Below are 17,124 nucleotides of genomic sequence, written 5' to 3' on the forward strand. Positions count from 1 at the left end.
AGGAAAGGTGCAGGGCTAGGAACAGTGTGACACGGGCCTGTCCCCTTCCACTCGGCCCTCTGCCTCCCACTCCCCACCTGGAGGAATCTCCTTGTATCTCTGAGGCCTCCCAACCTTGGTCATTTCAAGTCACCAATATTTGCCTGCACATCCTCTGGTTTTTTTTTTTGTTTGTTTGTTTGTTTGTCTTTTTCTATTTCTTGGGCCGCTCCCGCGGCATCTGGAGGTTCCCAGGCTAGGGGTCGAATCGGAGCTGTAGCCACCGGCCTACGCCAGAGCCACAGCAACGAGGGATCCGAGCCGCGTCTGAGACCTACACCACAGCTCACGGCAACGCCGGACCCTTAACCCACTGAGCAAGGGCAGGGACCGAACCCGCAACCTCATGGTTCCTAGTCGGATTCATTAACCACTGCGCCACGACGGGAACTCCTGGGTTTTTTTTTTTTTTTTTTTCCTTTTTAGGGCTGAACCCACGGCATATCGAATTTCCCAGGCTAGGGGTCGAATCGGAGCTGCAGCTACCAGTTTACACCGCAGCCCCAGCAACACAGGATCTGAGCTGCTGAGCTGCGTCTGTGACCTACAGCACAGCTCACGACAACGCTGGATCACGGACCCACTGAATGAGGCCACGGATCGAATGCGCATCCTTATGGATACAAGTCGGATTCGTTTCTGCTGCGCCACGGTGGGAACTCCCGGTGCATCCTAACTCCGCTTCCATCCTATAGACTCCCCATTGCTACTTGTGGACCAGGGCGTCAGCACGTTGGAATCACTTGGAGGGTCAGACAGACACACAGACACAAGGATGGAGGGTGTGGAGGCAGGAACACGGGCGCTGGTCCTCTTACCTTTGAGAAGAAGGGGCATGAAGGGGATGACAGGAGGGGACAGCTTGGTGAGGGCTACACGGTACACTCGGTGGTTCCATGAGGGGTCCTGAGAGGGAAGAAGTCATGGTGAGAAGGGGAGGGTCCTGCCCGCCACCACCCACCACGTGTCTCAGCGCAGCCAAATGCCCACCCCACCAAGGAGAGTGCCATCCCCTTGGCACTCGGCCTCCTCTCAGGCCCCAGATCTCACCAAGGCAGCCTCTGCAGCAGGCAGGAGGGGGCTGGAGCTGTGACTGCCAGTCTGCACCATGTGGCTTCCTGGCCTCCGATTAGGCCAAGGACACTTTTTTTTTCTTCCTTTTTAGGGCCACAGATATGGCATAGGGAAGTTCCCAGGCTAGGGGTCGAATCAGAGCTGTAGCTGCCGGCCTACACCACAGCCACAGCAACGCGGGATCTGAGCTGCATCTGCGGCCTACACCACAGCTCATAGCAACACTGGATCCTTAACCCATTGAGTGAGGCCAGGGATCAAACCCACATCCTCATGGATACTAGCCGGGTTCCTTGCCACTGAGCCATGACGGGAACTCCCTCAAGGACACTTTCATAGCCGTTATCACAGAAGCCCTGGGGTTTCTTGGAAAATTCTCTCTTTCCTGTCCCTATCCTGCTTCCCTTGCTGTCTCTCCCTCTCGCTCCCTGTTGGGTAAATACCTTCAACCTTTCTGAGCCCCACAAGGAGAATTTTTTCTCAAGAGTTCTTAGGGGGGGAGTTCCCATCATGGTGCAGCAGAAAGGAATCCGACTAGGAACCATGAGGTTGCGAGTTCGATCCCTGGCCTCACTCAGTGGGTTAAAGATCAGGCGTTGCCGTGGGCTGTGGTGTAGGTCGCAGATGCAGCTCAGATCCTGCGTTGCTGTGGCTGTGGCAGCTACAGCTCCAATGAGACCCCCTAGTCTGGGAACCTCCATGTGCTGCGGGTGTGGCCCTACAAAGGCCAAAAAAAAAAAAAAAAAAGCAAGGAAGCTCTTAGGGCCTTGCTGGTAAAACACCTGTGCACCAGCTCCTCTCCTGGCCCCTGTCTAGCCTTTCAACCCCTCAGCTAGTCCTGGCAGTGGAGGGTTCATCTCCTCTACTCGAGACTTATCTTCTGACTTCGGCTCGCCCCTTGGCTCCTTGAGTCTCCTGAGGGACCACAGACAGGCCCTGGCACGCCGAGGGAGCCACTGTGGGGACCGGCTCCTGAGGCAGGTCTGCTGGAAACCAGTGTCCCCTAGGGATGCCCAGGGCCAGACACTGCCCTGCACATGCGCCCTCAGAGCTGCAGCCAGGGCCACCCCCACACATGCTGAGGCGTATGATACATGAGGCAGACTCCCCGTAAGGCGAAACACCCCCTTCCTCAGCCAGCCCCCCAAACTCACAGACTAAAGAGAACCAGGCCCTGACCCAGGGTTGGAGACCCTGGAGGTGGCCAAGGACAGGCAGAGGGGCTGCTGAGAAGCCAAGAAGCAGGATTTCTGGAGGGAGCGGCCGGAGCCCAGCACTCACCAGCAGCCTCTCGAGGGCTGAGTACAGCTTCCGGACTTTGTGGGGCAGCCGCTGTGAAGGGGAGGCAGGCGGGCTGTCAGGGCTCTGAGGGGTGGGGAGCCCCATCCCCAACTCAGACTCCCAGGGTCCCCACTCAGGACAGGGGAGGGGAGACCCCGGCAGATGTCACACACCTCCCAGGTATGGGCCAGGCGGCTGATGGCCGAGTTGCTGAGGCCAAACATGACAGCAAAGAAGGAATTGAGATTCTTCTGCTCCTTGAGGCTGGGAACAGAAGACCCGGAGACCCTCAGAGGAGGCCACCACGGGCAGAGCCCCAGGCCCAGACAAACAGCCAGGCCTGGGCCCAGGCCAGCGCCGCCCCTGCAGGGACTGGGGCTGGATGGGGTAGGGGACCCAGAGAAGCAAGGGGTGGCAGATGTGGCAACACACTGACCACGGATCAGGGGTTTAAGTAAAGGCGGCCTCAGGACTCTGCCATCCACCCCACCCAGCCCACCCGCACTCACTGGGCTGCCAGTTTGATGAACTTCCTGAGCAGCTGGGCCCGCAGGCTGGGCACAGAGCAGAGACACAGCTCCGTGGCCACCCAGTACTGCAACTCGTTGAAGCGGCGCATGAAACGCTCCAGGTTGGCGGTGGTGACGTCCCGCAGATGCTGGGGCCCCAGCACGTAGTGGATCAGTTCCACCTGGGAGCGGGCAGCATGAGAGGCCAGCACGTGCCAGGGGGGGAGTCCCTGCCACCCACTCTCCTCCCCTGCGCTCTGCCCCTGCACCTGGTGGATGCTGTTGAAGAGGCTCCAGTCGTGATCCGTCAGCTGGCCCGCCAGGTCCTTGGTGCTCACCAGGTCCAGCCCCTCAGCAGAGCTCACGGTGGGCCCCAGCTGCTCGGGGTGTGGGGTCTGCAGGTGGGAGAGTGCTCAGGGGGCGCCTGGGGAATCCAGGGAAAGGTGCATGGTGGGAGGAGGGAGTCTGGGGCAAAGACTCTGCGCCCAGGGTCGGGGGAGTATCGGGGAGGGCAGAGGTGCCGCAGGGAATGGAGGGGCCTCCGATGGATGGGGCTTCCCAAGGAGGCATGACCCTAACAGTGCCCCAGTACTGGATAGGGGCACTCCTGGTAGGGTTCCTGTCCTCTGGGGAACCCCCAGTGAAGCAGGTCTCCCTCTTCTCAACCAGCTCTCACTGCCCCCAACTTTGGGGAGCCCCTGTCCCCAGGTCCCCATCATCAGAGGCCCACTCCTTCCTCTTCTCCCTTAAGGCCCCATAGCAGCCAAAGCCAGGCCCCCTTCTCTTCTCTGTGTGACCCTCCTCCAGCACCCACCTCTACCACCCCCCAAACACAGCTCCTCCCCCAGCCCCGCGCCCTGCCTGTCTGTCCCTACCAGCTCATGCACTTCCTGTGGGTTGACAACAAAGAGCCGCTCGTTGAGCCCCAGGGATGTGGCCACACCACGGGCATCTGGCTGCAGGCCAACGGCATCTGCGAAGAGAGCAGAGGCTGTGCTGGGTGAGGACAGAGAGGGAAGCCAAGGAGCAACCAGAGGCAGGGCGGAGGCTCCATTGAGGAGGTTGGGAGGTCTCCTCTCCCAGTAGCGGGGTTGGAGTCCTGGCAGATGTTCTAAAGGCACAGGTGCATGTGCCCACATATCCACACACATGGGCAGCACAGCCAGAAACGATGAAAGGGGAGTTATAATGAGACAGGCTGCCCCGGGCAACGCTGCAGCCTCCCTGAGCCTAAGCTTCCTCCTTTGTCAAATGGAGACACTAAGATTTGCCCTGACTAGGCACGGGTCAAATGAAACAAGTGAGTATAAATAGCAGCTATAAGTATATGACACATATACAAGCCCTTTTAAAATGGGACACACCCTACGGAAGCCTTCATGTGGATTTTCATCAGCTATTATGGACTGGGACTGTGTTTTTTGTCATGTTTGAGTTCCCAGTCCCCGGAGCAGCAGCCTCCAAAGTCAGGTATACAAGACTATCCATGTGTCCAGAAAAAAATACTAGCTCTTCTACCTGTGTTGATTTTTCGTACCTATTTTACATTTCTGTTTTGTGTGTTGCTTTATGATTACGTAATATTGGTGAAGGTGTATATACGTTTGTGACTTACAAACAGATAGATGAACAATATGGAGTTTGTAATAAAATATTGATTATTGTAATAAATATTGATTACATGGGTGTCCATCAAAATCATGAGTGCTCTGAACAGGGCATGACACAGGATTTCAATCAGCACTGGCTTTGGGCCACTGCGATTTTCCACGTGGCCACCAGAGGGCAGTGCTTCCCAGGGCAGCCCACAGGCACAGGTGACCTCATCCTCTCTCCACTTCCTGAAGGAAGAGGCTTTGCAGGTCTTGCGGCCACTCCTTGACATTGCTCTCTGGAGGCCTCTCACACCTGTCTACTCTACCCTGAGCTCCAGCTGTCAGACCTGAGCTGTGTCCTTCCTGGACAACAGTGGTTTTTAATGTGCCAAGTACTCCAAAAGCAGGTCTTAAATAATCCTCATGCTGCCACATTCTGAGCAGCAACTTTACACCAGGTCCCATGCTAAGGGTATCATTTAATAGCCACAGCAGTCCTGTGGGATTGGTTCAGTTATGGTGCTCATTCGACAGACAAGGAAAGAGAGACTCAGAGAGGTTAAGCAACTTATCCAGAACCACAGAGCTAGTAAGCTGTGGGTTTGGGGTTCCAACTCGGGTCTGGGAGTCCACCGTCTAGACTCTTAACCATCAAGCTGCTCCACCTTACCTGCTGTGGTACCTCTACCTCCTAACACACTGTTGGACCACAGATGACCCTCAAAGACATCTACAGACTAAATGAACAACCACCTAACCTCAAAGGCCAGCTACGCTCTCACTGTGTGAGCTTGGGAAAAGTGCTGAATCCCCTTGAGCTTCATTTTCCTCATCTGAAAATAGGACAAAGGCACCTATCTTACATGATCATTATTAGGATTGAATGAATATATAAGCATGATAATAATAGCATTAGTAGCTAATACCTATGTAGTGCTGACTATGGGTCAGACACGGTCTAACCACTGTAATAGAGTAATTTTTTTTTTTTTTTTTTTTTTTCAGTCTGCACTTGCAGTATATGGAGGTTCCCAGGCTACGGGTCAAATCGGAGCTACAGTTGCCGGCCTACAGCACAACCACAGCAAAGCTGGATCCGAGCCGCATCTGTCACCTACACCACCGCTCACGGCAATACCAGATCCTTAACCCACTCAAGGACGCCAAGGATCAAACCTGAGTCCTCACGGATATGAGTCGGGTTCGTAATCTGCTAAGCCCCAACGGGACCTAGATAACTCACTTAATTCTCACAATGCCTCTGTGAAACAGGTGCTCTTCTCATCCCCATTTTACAGATGGTAAAACAGAGCTCAGAGGAATGAAGCATCCTGCCCAAAGGACAGAGGGGGAACTGAAAGACTGGGGTCAAAAGCAGGCAGCAGGCTCCAGGGTTCACGCTCGTAAAACACTGCGTGCAAAGCACTTTCGAAGAGATGTAACCCACCTCCTGTAATGCTACCTGTCATTAACGTGGATCGAGACGATGATGATCTTAATGCAGGGCATGGGCACCTCTCTGAGGGGGCTCCCACCCTTGGGGCCACCCTACCCAGCCAGACACACGACTCACCGCCTGCGGAGTTGACCTTCACCAGCACCTGCCCCTTAGTCCAGCCATCCTCCTGGGCCAAGGCCGCCATCACCTCCCTGACCGAGGCCGTCACTGGCAGCTGCAGGGTCAGCACCGAGTGGTCTGGCCGGCAGATGTCATAGGGGACTGAGAGGGAGATGGGCCTGAGTTGCGGGAGGGGGCTGCTTGGTCTCCCCAGCCCAGGATGGGGAGGCAGCACCTGCAGCGGTGGGAGGGTCCCAGGAGGGAGGGCAAGGGGGCAAAGAGAAGCCCGGGTTGGTGGGAGGCCCTGAGCCAAGGAGGGGAGGAGCCGGGAACACAGACCCCCAGGGAGCACAGCACGCCATCCTCGGCCAGGCACCCCATGGGCCAAGGGGTGGCTGGCTTGGCCCACCAACCTTTGTCCCCAGCTCGGATGGCACAGTTGCTGCTGGGAAGGGGCTCGTCCTGGCTGGGGAGCCAAACAGGCATGTGCCGGGCCTGCAAAGGAGAGAAAGGAAGGCCTAGAGGACTCAGGAGAGCACTCAGGGACAGAGACCCTGTCGCCAGGAGCACGGGACCCACACAGCATACACACCACTCCCAGGCTCTGCTTGCCCCGTGTCAAGTAAGCTGCTGGGGACCAAGGCTCCAGGACAAGAGACAGAGCAGAGCTAAGAACAGTCTGCGCCCCTCCACGTGCGTGTCACCCCTCAGCCTATTAGGTCCAGAGCTGCTCTAATGTGAACACAGCTCAGCTGCTGACCCTGAGTTTTTCTTCCCTTTTCCTCCTTCTGCTACCACTTGCTATTTTCTCCGTGCCAGGCTAAGCGCGTGCTTATTGTAAGTATCTAAATATTTACCACAGCCCTTTGACAAAATACTATTATGACTCCCATTTTAGAGACAAGATCAATAAGGCTCAGAGAGGTTAAGTAACATACCTAAAGCAACACAGCTGCTAAGCGGCCCGGCTGGATTCCTAACCCGCTCCTCCCCTTCTCTGTGCTCTTGTCTACCTGCACTTGACTGTGTCAGCTGCCCTGTCGCCTCACAACCCTTCCTCGGAGCCCGCCCCCCCCAGGCGGGCCGATGGGGAGCCCCCGCTGGCCCAGGCCTCTCTCACACAGCGTCTCTGCCCACCAGCTCTTCTTCCAACTCTTGAACCGCCTCTTCCTCCTCCCAGCTCTGAAGCTGGCAGATCAGTTTGGCTCCCGGTCCACGGTTCTTCTCTAGATTTCCAAATCGTCTGCACACCCCTCAGAGCTGCTCCCAGCCTTGTGCACCCTCCCCCACCCCAGCATATGGAAGATTCTTGAAACCATATGAATTCTCCTCCAAACTCTGCCCTCAGATGCCCCTCGGACCCTCCTGTGTCTGCACTCCCACACCCCAAACTCCCCACACCCCTCAGATCCCCTCATCCTACCTCCCAGACTATTTTCAGGGGTTAGGGGCTCCTGCCGCACCCCCTCCCCCCACTGCCACTTCCCCACAAGTTCTGGGGTCTCCGTGTGCCCCCTCCCAGCCCAGGCCAAGCCGGGTTCACCTGCCCGTGTGTCCTCACCCCTTATCTACAGCACTGGCCCAGCTCATCCCCGCCACCCCCACTCCTGGGGCCTCCCTCCCACTCCCATCTGCCTGACCAGAGCTAGATTAAGCTTCCTATCCCAGCGTCAAGGCCGTCATTGTCTGCCGGATAATGGGCAGGCTCCTCAGCTGACCTATTCAAAACACAAATCCAGTCTTGTCAACCCTTGGCTCCAACACCTCCAAGGGCTCGCACTGCTCCAAGGAGAAAGGCCAGGCCCCTGACCACGGCCCACAGGCCCCCCAACACACACACACACACACACACACACACCAGCCCTGCCCGCCTCCCCCCTCCTCCAGGGCTCCTTCAAGAGGGCAGGCACCTCCACCTTCACGCCTGCCCTGCCCTCTCAGCCCTAGAGGCTACTTCCCCAGGACGCTCTCCCTGACCCCGAACCCCGACCCCGTCAGCCCTTCCCTTCCTGCCTCCAGAACAGCAGGTCCTTAGACAGCAGATCATTCTGCAGTTCTGTCTGTCCCCCACTTCCCTGCAAGCCCCTCGAGGCCAGGGGGGCTCTCCTGGCCCTGACCACCTCCTTGGCACCGAGTGCACGGCCCACCTGCAAGGGCGGTTCCCCCCTGGTCCCTGACTGGGGAGACCCCCCCCTCACCCGTGGAGCCGGTATTCTAGTGGGATGTACAGCTACTGACAGACAATAAGCAAGGAGACAAAGAAACAAAGAAAACAGTTCCAAGGGGGGAATGAATGGTTGGAGGAAGAGTCTCGGGACCGACTGGCAGGGAGCCAGTGGGGGAGGGGCTCGCACCGGGAGACGGGAGGGACCAGCAGGTGAGGGCGGGAGAGCCGGGAAGGAAGGAGCGTCACTACTTTGAGGAGCGGGGACTGGGACAGGGGGTGGGAGGAAGAGGCAGCTGGCGCCGCAGGCCCAGGTGACGCATCTGGATTTTATTCCCAACCCATGACGCCCCACAACCAGTGCCAGCCTACCTTCCCAGTTCTTTCCCCACCATTCCTCCAATCCCGGCTCCAGGGGATGCATTCATCCCCGACCCCCCTAGAGGGGGCTGCTTTCCTCTGGGCTCCCTGCACAGCCCCCCAGGGACCCCCCGGGCTTCAGAGGCCGCCTCCAAAGCACCACTCCTCACCTCCCAGACAGGAACTGCTCTCTGGCTCTAACTACAAGCTCCAATTACCTCCCAGGTGGAATAAAAGCCCCTGGGGTGGGGTGGGGGCAGGGGCGACCTTAGATCTCTGTGTCTCCCCGCAGGGCCTGGCCCCAGGGCCACAGGCAGCCAGGACTCTGTGATGGGAACACCTCTCCCAGACCCAAGGGAGTGCCTGTGCACAGGGGGTCTTCCCACACAGAGCCCTCTAGGTGGGGGGCTGCCGAAGGAGGAGGGAAAAGCTGGGGTCCAGCAGAGGGAAGGGGAGCCCACCGGGGCAGGTACCTTTATCTGAGGAGATGCGTTCCCACAGCCGTTTTCCAACCTGGGGAGCAAGTGAGAAGGGAGATGAGACCGTGGGCAGGACAACACGTGGGGTCAGAAAAAGAGAGGCTCGAGCTCTGGATTCCACCTGCCCTCACCCAGGCTCCGAGGGCTGCAGACTCGGGCGAGTAGCACCAGAGATGCACAAAACTTGAAGCCCGGCCCCTGGATTCGGTGATTTTCCCAGGCTGCCAGGGGAGGGAAAGCGAGCTCAAGGGAGGGCAGGCGCGCTGTGGGGGCAGGCAGGGCCGGTGAGGGTGCGCTCTCTCTGAACCTCAGCTGCCCCATGGGATGCCCGGGGTGGGGGGCAGTGGGGGTGGGGGTGGGGCAGGCAGGAAGGTCTAGGAAAGTGAGGTAAACGGTGGGTAGGACATTGCCCAGGCTGTGTGGCAGGAGCTGCAGAGTGCTGGCAATAGACAGGAGGAAGTGAGAAGAGCAGGTGCCCTGGGGTAGGAGGGTGACATGCCAGTGACTGTGCTCCGTGGGCATGGATGGACACGTGATGGGAGGGTGAGCAGCAAGGGGACTGGGAAGAACGCGCACTGAAAGGAGCAGGACTGGACAAGTAAGCCAGCATGCTCTGCGCTGCTCCTCTGGTGCAGTGGGGCAGGTACTCTCCCAGCTCTGCAGATGAGCACCCAAGCCCTAGGGCAGAGGCGCGGGGCCGGGCTCAGGGCGGCACAGCTATCCTGGTGCAGCCTGGATGGAAGCCCTGTGTCTGATCCCAGAGATCTCCACCCTGATGCACTGCCTGTCCCACAGGCGACATGTTCACTTGAGCTAAAGCATCACCTGTGGTGTCGCCGCCTCTCGGGCCACTGCTCCCGCAGCAGGTTGCTAAGCCGGGCATCCTTGCTCACCAGGTCTGACAGTTTCTGGGAGGAGCCAAGATTGACTGAGACGCTGAGTCCACCCCAGGCAGCCTGGTCCAGCCCTGCCTCACTCCCAGGTACCTGGAGGAAGCTGGTGGCCACAGGGTCAGTGTGGAGCATGGGGCCATACAGAGCCACCCACTGGCTGACCAGCCTCAGGATCTGCTGCCTCCTGTTGCAGACGTAGGTGCTGCACTCCTGCTCGCTGCCTCCTGCCGGCTCCGCGTGGAAGGTGGGCACCAGTCAAGGGAACCGCAACATCCAATCAGACCACCCACCACACCTCGGGCAAAGGAGAGGCAGGATGCCCAGGGTCCAAGGGCAAACTGGGCCTGGCATGACGCTGGCACTTAGGAGGGTTCAGCTCAGCCAGGCTACAGGGATTCCTGCTCCCTGCCCCACACCTAACCACCCTAATCCACCGGGGCTGGAAGGATATTGGTGCAGGAGGGCAGCGCAGAGCTGAGCGTTGGGCATGAAGACACTGTGGGTCAGGAGGAAGTCACTGAGGAATGTCTCTGTAGGGCGGGGATGGGGGGGACAGGTGGGGGCTTCAGCACAAATATATGCATCCCTTTGCCCAGTCCCACCATAGGCAAAGGACCAGCCATACCCAGCCCCTGTCACAGTGCTTCCCACCCAAGCCAGGAGCACAGGAATGAGGATTTCCTGCCAACCCAACGGACTAAGCCAATGAGTCAGAGCAGGCAAAGTGTCTCCTGCCCCTACCTGTTGGGTCATGAGCACTGGAATCGGGCCGCATGGCCTCCAACAGCAGTTCTAGGATCTTCTCTGGTGTGCCAGACATCACTGTATACCTAGCAGAAATAGCCAATCCATAGCACAACTGCCCCTCCCGCAGCCGGGCAGACATCAATAATCAATCCCATCACTCTTCCCTATTTGCCAGCCATCTCCCACCCTGAGGCCGAGCAGGGACCGACTCAGGGGATGCATCTTAGTCTCTGGTTGCCTCTCTAACCCCAGGTGGCCAGAGGGCAGGGGTATGACATGGGGGAAGGGAGGAAAGACTGAGAAATGGAAGGAGAGGAGGTGGCCAAGTGGGACATTGTGGAGAGGGAGCATGGTGGGTGTGTTACCGGTTCCTGCCTGGGGTGGGGGGACGAGAAGGGCCAGAGCCCTGAGAGCTTCTCTCCAGCACCAACACCACTTTGCCATGCTCTTCCAGCCTCATGGTCTTTGCTTCCACATCCTGGAGAACAAGCCACACCCAGGGCTCAACACACACCATGACTCTTTCCCCCATTCTAGACCCTCTACTCCCCTGTTCCAAACCCTGAGCCTCACAAGGTCCCCACAAGGACCCTCAGCCCTTCTCCTACCCCATTCACTGCCCATCGCTCCATGCCTGCCCATTGCCCAGACTCAGCCCCTCCTCCACCCCATCCCTCCCAGGGTTCCCTCCATGGATCCCCCTCTCCACTAGGCTGCCTCCCTCTCATCCTGCATTCCCACCCCTCTGGAACCTCACCCCAGGTTCCCAGGCCCACTGAGCTCCTCGCATGCTCTGCACCTCCTCACACACCCAGGGCTGGGCTCCCACCTCCGGCCACAATCCCCGAGCTTTCCTACCTCCAGGCTCTCGGGTCCCTACTCCGTGCCCCATGCCATTTCTCCAGAGACATGTCCCTCCCGTGTCCCCCGCCCTCCCCACCCCCAGCAGCAGCACCTTGATGATACGGTTGAAGTCCTGCTTGTCCACGCGGAGAAAGTGACAGTTGTCTTCTCGCAGGATGATGGTGGCTGCCCGGGGTGCATCGTTCACCAGAGCCAGCTGTCCGAAGTCATCTCCCTCGTGCAGTGTGGTCACCAGGCCCTGCAGCCAGGCCAGAGTCACAGCCAGCCCAGCCCCCAGCCCTCAATGGCACAGACCCATGGCAGCCAGAGCCACTGATCCAGGAGGGGACCTGGGAGGTCTGCAGCCTGGGGCCCGTTAAAGACCCTGCCCATGAGGACAAGGACCAGAGAGCGGCTGCAACCCAGGTGGCTGGGGAGGGCGGGAAGACACACCTTGCCATGGGTCACCACGTTGACAGATCCCTTCCAGATAATGTACCATGAGGTGCCCTTGTCCCCTTGGCTGAACACTGAGAGAAACACAGGTCAGACAGGCCCCCAGGCACCCACCCACTTCTCCCCAGGGGCCTCCGCCCGCATCCCGGCCCCTGATGCCCAGCAGCCCGTCCTGTCGGACTTACGCACAGTCCCTGCCTTGCTGTGTGGTTCAAAGAGCAGAACCGCCGCTAATTCCCGCTTCACCTGTGGGCAGGGAGAGGAGGTGGTGAGGGGAGTCCAGGGGCAGAGGGGCCAGCTGAGCGGGGAGGAGGTTAGGTCCAAGGCCACGGGTGCTCCAGGGACAGAGAGGTGGTGGGGTAGGGTGACCTGGGGTTCAGCAGGAGACAAAGCAAGGGGAGGAAGCAGGCAAAGAGAGGCAGAAGGATGTTCAAAGGATGCTGGGGGCAAGCTTCCAAGCCCCAGGCAGATGGGGAGGGGAGTGCCTCCTGGACGGGCCGTAGTCACAGGGAAGGGAGGTTTGGGGCGGGGGGAGGGCGGGCCTGGGCCGGACACTGACCGAGTTGGAAAGGTGGGCCACAGCCTTGACGTGCAGCAGCTCCTCAAAGATGAGGTCCAGCTCCTCATCTGTGCGCTGACCCGGGCTGTGGGCACAGGAGGGCCGGGAGGCGGTGATGAGCTGTGGGCCCAAGGCCAGGCACGGGGAGGCACTGCGCCCACCAAGCTCGGGACTGGGCCAGCCGGTGCCCCAGCAGTGGCCGTTTATCCATAGGGGACCAGCCTTTTCTTTACTCAGAGCCGGTGAGCCAGACTCTGGGCCCAGCGCTTTACACGCCTTACTTCATTCCGCCTTCACAGCAACCCCGCCACGTGGGTCGTGTTATCTTTTGACAGAAGAGGAAGCTGGCACGGCGAGGCCCAAGGGCACTGAGCTGGTGGCCGGTGGGACTTGGGATTTGAACCCAGATCTGCCTATGGATTCCAAAGCCCACCGTCTCTCAGCCATCATTGCAGCTCAGAGTGGGCAGGGGCTCGAAGGCCCTGTGCCCCACGGCCTCAGCTAGAGAGGAAGGACCTGGTCAGAGAGGGAAGGAGGGCTCAAGATCACACAGCTGAACACAGACCAGAGCTCAGGCCTCTGGTCCAGCCGGGGTCCGTCCCCTCCCTAAGAAGTAAGGGAAGGGCGTTCCCATCGTAGATGAGCTGCAACAAACCCAACCAATATCCCTAAGGAAGAGGGTTCGATCCTTGGCCCCAGTCAGTGGGTCGAGGATCCGGCATTGCCGTGAGCTGCGGTGTAGGTCGCAGATGGGGCAAGGATCCCAGGTGCTGTGGCTGTGGTGTAGGCCGGCAGCTGTAGCTCTAACTTGACCCCTGACCTGGGAACTTCCATATGCCATGGGTGCAGCCCTGAAAAAAGGACCAAAAAAAGCAAGGGCAACTGACTGTATAGCACAGGGAACTAACTATACCCAATCACTTGTGGTAGAACATGATAGAAGGTAATATGAGAGAAAAAAAAGATGCACATATATATATGTATAACTGAGTCCCTTTGCTGTACATCAGAAATTGACAGAACATTGTGAATCAACTATAATAAAAAAAAATTGTTTTAAACAACATGAAGGAAACTGAGAAACCATGGAGTCTGAGAGTGGGGCTGCAGGATGCAGGGTGCCTGACTTACGGCTTTCGAAGGGCCACTGTGAGCAGGGCGTCAGGCCCCCGCTGGGAGAGCAGGGCCAGCGCCTCCACCAACTCCTCCTCCAGCTCATGGACACCCGCAGGCTCTGGCTCCAGCCCCGGGAAGCGGTAGAATTGGGTATCTCGGTCCTGGAAGGCCCAGTCGTGTTTCACTGGGGGGCAGAGGCCCAGGCAGGGGGGAGGAGAGGAAATTGAGGCCATGTGGATATGAGCCCCCCCCCCGCCTCCCCTGGCTGCCATGCCCACCGGATGCCTGCTCCCCAGGACTGCCCAGCCCCGGGCACCCACCCAGGGCTCGGGCTCACCATGACAGAGGGCACCTTCATCCAGCAGCACCTGGCAGATTCCCACGGCTTGGCTCCGGGAATGGACCCCCAGCCCCAGGGCCAAGATCCCATCTACTAGGTCCCGGCCAGAGCAGCACTGCCTGGGAGGAGAAGGGGACAGGGTCGGCGAGGAAGGAGAGTCAAATGGCAGGAGGGAGAGGCGCCTTCCTAGGCTAGAGGCAGGGCTGGGCCCCGGTGCCCGCACAGGGTGAAGGGGAAACAGCGGCGGGTGAGGGTGGGGTGGACGAGGAGGCAGCCGTCACTCACCGGTGGAGCCTAAGGTGGTACTTTCGGTCTCGGATGAGGTTGGGGCAGGTGGCCAGGAGATGTCGATGCAGCTGTTTCCCAGCCCTGAGGACCCGCTCTGTGGAGGCCTAGGATGCGGGGGGCAGCCCAGCTGGCTCAGGCCCTGACCCCTGGCTATGCTGCCCCCTCCCGGCTCCAACGCCACCCCCCACCGTGACTTGTACCTGCTCCAGGCTCACGCTGAAATCCAGGGACTCCTCGCTGTTGGTGAGTGGCGTCTAAGGGCAGCGGGAGGGTCTGCATGTTAGTGCCAGGCCTTCAAACCCAGATCTTGGATGGCCTCCCCCATCTCTGCTCCCCCCTGCCCAGTCCCCGACTCTAGACATTCATTAGCTACTCTTTCCACAAATACTCACTGAGCAACCCTGGCCCGCCACCCCGTAAGCCACCTATCCCCATCCTGCTGTCCTGCCCCCAAACCCCTGTCTTCCTTCCCGACCCAAGCACTGCATCCCCACAGATGAGGTGGCCATGCTGCTGACTCAGGCCTCAGGGGTGCCCGGCTCCCAGGTAAACTGCACTGGGTGAGGGCAGAGCACCGTGGAGCTGGGGGAGCCTGAGGACCTGAGATAAGAAGGCTGATGGGAGGCCAGGAAGCAAGTGGCCTGATCCCAAGCCGGGGTCTGTCCCCAACACAGGAGCATGGGGACATCTCCTGCCCTCTGTGGGCCTGGGTGCAGCCTCGAAGTGAGAAACCCTGGAACCAACTCTTGGACTCAAATTCGGCTCGTCTGTTTACTAACTATATGACTCTGAATTATGATTTAACCTCTCCCTGCCTATAAAATCTATAATCCACTCGCAATAACGATTCAGGCTTTGCAAGAATTATGGGAGTTGATATATATCAAATGTGTAAAGCACTGGTTGGAATATAACACTGCTGGGTGTACACGTTATAGCCATTACTACTCATCTGTGAAGCAGAGGGCAGGCGGGCTGCCGGAGGGCCCCTTTCCTCTCCGAGATGCTGGGGCAAGTTCCTAACCCCCCAAGAGTGAGTCAGGCTTGGCAGCACACCGACAGCTCCGGAAGATGGGGTGTATGTATAATCACCAGTGACCAAGCTTTCCCTGCCCTTGGCATCAATCGTGCCATCCAGGATCCCGGGTCTGTGTGCCCTGAGATGTCGGCCATGAAGCCTCTCAGGCCCCTTTTTTCTACCACCTGAGAACTGGGATTTGTGGACATGTCTGGACAGGATGCCCTACTCTCTCGGACAGGCACTTGACAGTTTACAAAGTATGTCTACCTCTGTGATTTCATCTGATCCCATATAAAATAGGATCAGGGAGTTCCCGCTGGGGTGCAATGGGATCAGAGGCATCTCTGCAGCACCAGGACACCGGTTTGATCTCCAGCCTAGAGCAATGGATTGAAGGATCCAGTGTTGCAACAGCTGCAGTGTAGGTCACAACTGCGGCTTGGATCTGATCCCTGGACCAGGAACTCTATATGCCATGGGGCCGCCAAAAGTAAATAAATAAATAAATATGTATATGTACAAAACTATGATTCAAAAAGATACATGTGCCCCTATGTTTATAGCAGCACTATTCACAACAGCCAAGACATGGAAACAACCTAAATGTCCATCAACAGATGAATGGATTAACAAGATGTGGTACACATACACAACGGAATACTACTCAGCCATAAAAAGAATAAAATAATGCCATTCCATTTGCTGCAACACGCATGCAACTAGAGATTCTCATACTAACTGAAGTAAGTCAGAAAGAGAAAGACAAATACCCTACAATATCACTTCCATGTGGAATCTAAAATATGGTGCAGATGAACCTATATCTACAAAACAGAAACAGACTCATGAACACACAGAACAGACTTGTGGTTGCCGAGGTGGGCGGGGGTGGGGGGAAGTGGGATGGATTGGGAGTTTGGGCTTGGTAGATGCAAACTGTTACATTTAGGATGGATGAGCAATGAGGTCCTGCTGTACCGGATAGGAACTCTATCCAACCTCTTGGGATAGACCAGACCATCATGGACGATGGTATGAGAAAAAGAACGTGTGTATATATATGACCGGGTCACTATGCTGCACAACAGAAACTGTAGATCAGCTACAATTTAATAATAGCAAAATTTTGTTTTAATTTGAAAAAGGAGTTCCTGTCATGGCTCAGTGGTTAACGAATCCGACTAGGAACCATGAGGTTGCAGGTTCGATCCCTGGCCTCGCTCATTGGGTTAAGGATCTGGCATTGCCGTGAGCTGTGGTGTAGATCGCAGTTGTGGCTTGAATCCCATGTTGCTGTGGCTGTGGCTTAGGTTGGCAGCTACAGCTCCAACTGACCCCTAGCCTGGGAACCTCCATGTGCCACAGGTGTGGCCACCCCTGCCCCCAAAAAACAACTTTTTTAAAGAAAAAAAAAAGGATTGGATGGGAAGTAGGCAGAGTTGGCAGTGTCTGTCCTCTTTGGCTTACGAGGAAACAAAGTCTAGAGGTGAATTGCCCAGTGTACCTCAGACACGGCCAGACGGCCACGGATAAACTCAAGTCCTACCCAAAGTGCTCACATTCCTGGTCTCACTCCACCCACCACACCTGCCCGTTTCCTCTCCCTCCCTTGTTCTCTCTGCCACTTTCCCATCTGCGCTCAGGGCCCTGAAGAGGACCTGGCTGGGGAGCTGCGGGATGGATGGAAGACCAGGCCTGGGGCCAGAGCCACCGCCCTGGTCCCGGCATCGTCACGCTGTGGGCCAGGCAGAGGCCTGAGGTCTGGCGTGCGGGGTGCCTGGCCCAGCAGCGGGAAGAAGTCG

The 17,124-nt window shown here is 57.8% G+C and overlaps 1 protein-coding gene across 8 annotated transcripts in view; it reads right to left on the bottom strand.

Moving 5' to 3' along the window:
• RAPGEF3 (Rap guanine nucleotide exchange factor 3) overlaps nt 1–17,124 on the bottom strand; it is a 32,865-nt gene that overhangs the window by 2,512 nt on the left and 13,229 nt on the right. For 2 of the 8 annotated variants that reach the window (XM_021092600.1, XM_021092598.1), the window contains exons 3-24: nt 14,502–14,555; nt 14,299–14,405; nt 14,011–14,132; nt 13,689–13,857; nt 12,558–12,642; nt 12,184–12,244; nt 11,996–12,072; nt 11,655–11,801; nt 11,065–11,177; nt 10,694–10,782; nt 10,404–10,482; nt 10,046–10,196; nt 9,885–9,967; nt 9,054–9,093; nt 6,470–6,551; nt 6,072–6,218; nt 3,779–3,876; nt 3,173–3,298; nt 2,904–3,085; nt 2,568–2,658; nt 2,395–2,445; nt 858–945 (exon numbers count right to left, since the gene is read on the bottom strand). In XM_021092600.1, coding sequence (XP_020948259.1) covers nt 858–945; nt 2,395–2,445; nt 2,568–2,658; nt 2,904–3,085; nt 3,173–3,298; nt 3,779–3,876; nt 6,072–6,218; nt 6,470–6,551; nt 9,054–9,093; nt 9,885–9,967; nt 10,046–10,196; nt 10,404–10,482; nt 10,694–10,782; nt 11,065–11,177; nt 11,655–11,801; nt 11,996–12,072; nt 12,184–12,244; nt 12,558–12,642; nt 13,689–13,857; nt 14,011–14,132; nt 14,299–14,405; nt 14,502–14,555 — 2,242 coding nt within the window. Of the gene's footprint in view, nt 1–458; nt 2,446–2,567; nt 2,659–2,903; nt 3,299–3,778; nt 3,877–6,071; nt 6,219–6,469; nt 6,552–9,053; nt 9,094–9,884; nt 9,968–10,045; nt 10,197–10,403; nt 10,483–10,693; nt 10,783–11,064; nt 11,178–11,654; nt 11,802–11,995; nt 12,073–12,183; nt 12,245–12,557; nt 12,643–13,688; nt 13,858–14,010; nt 14,133–14,298; nt 14,406–14,501; nt 14,556–17,124 lie in introns of those variants that run through there. The other 6 variants (XM_021092603.1, XM_021092602.1, XM_021092599.1 and 3 more) reach the window with 4 other exon arrangements.

This window comes from Sus scrofa, chromosome 5, assembly GCF_000003025.6.
Source record: "Sus scrofa isolate TJ Tabasco breed Duroc chromosome 5, Sscrofa11.1, whole genome shotgun sequence".
Taxonomy (NCBI): Eukaryota; Metazoa; Chordata; class Mammalia; order Artiodactyla; family Suidae; genus Sus; species Sus scrofa.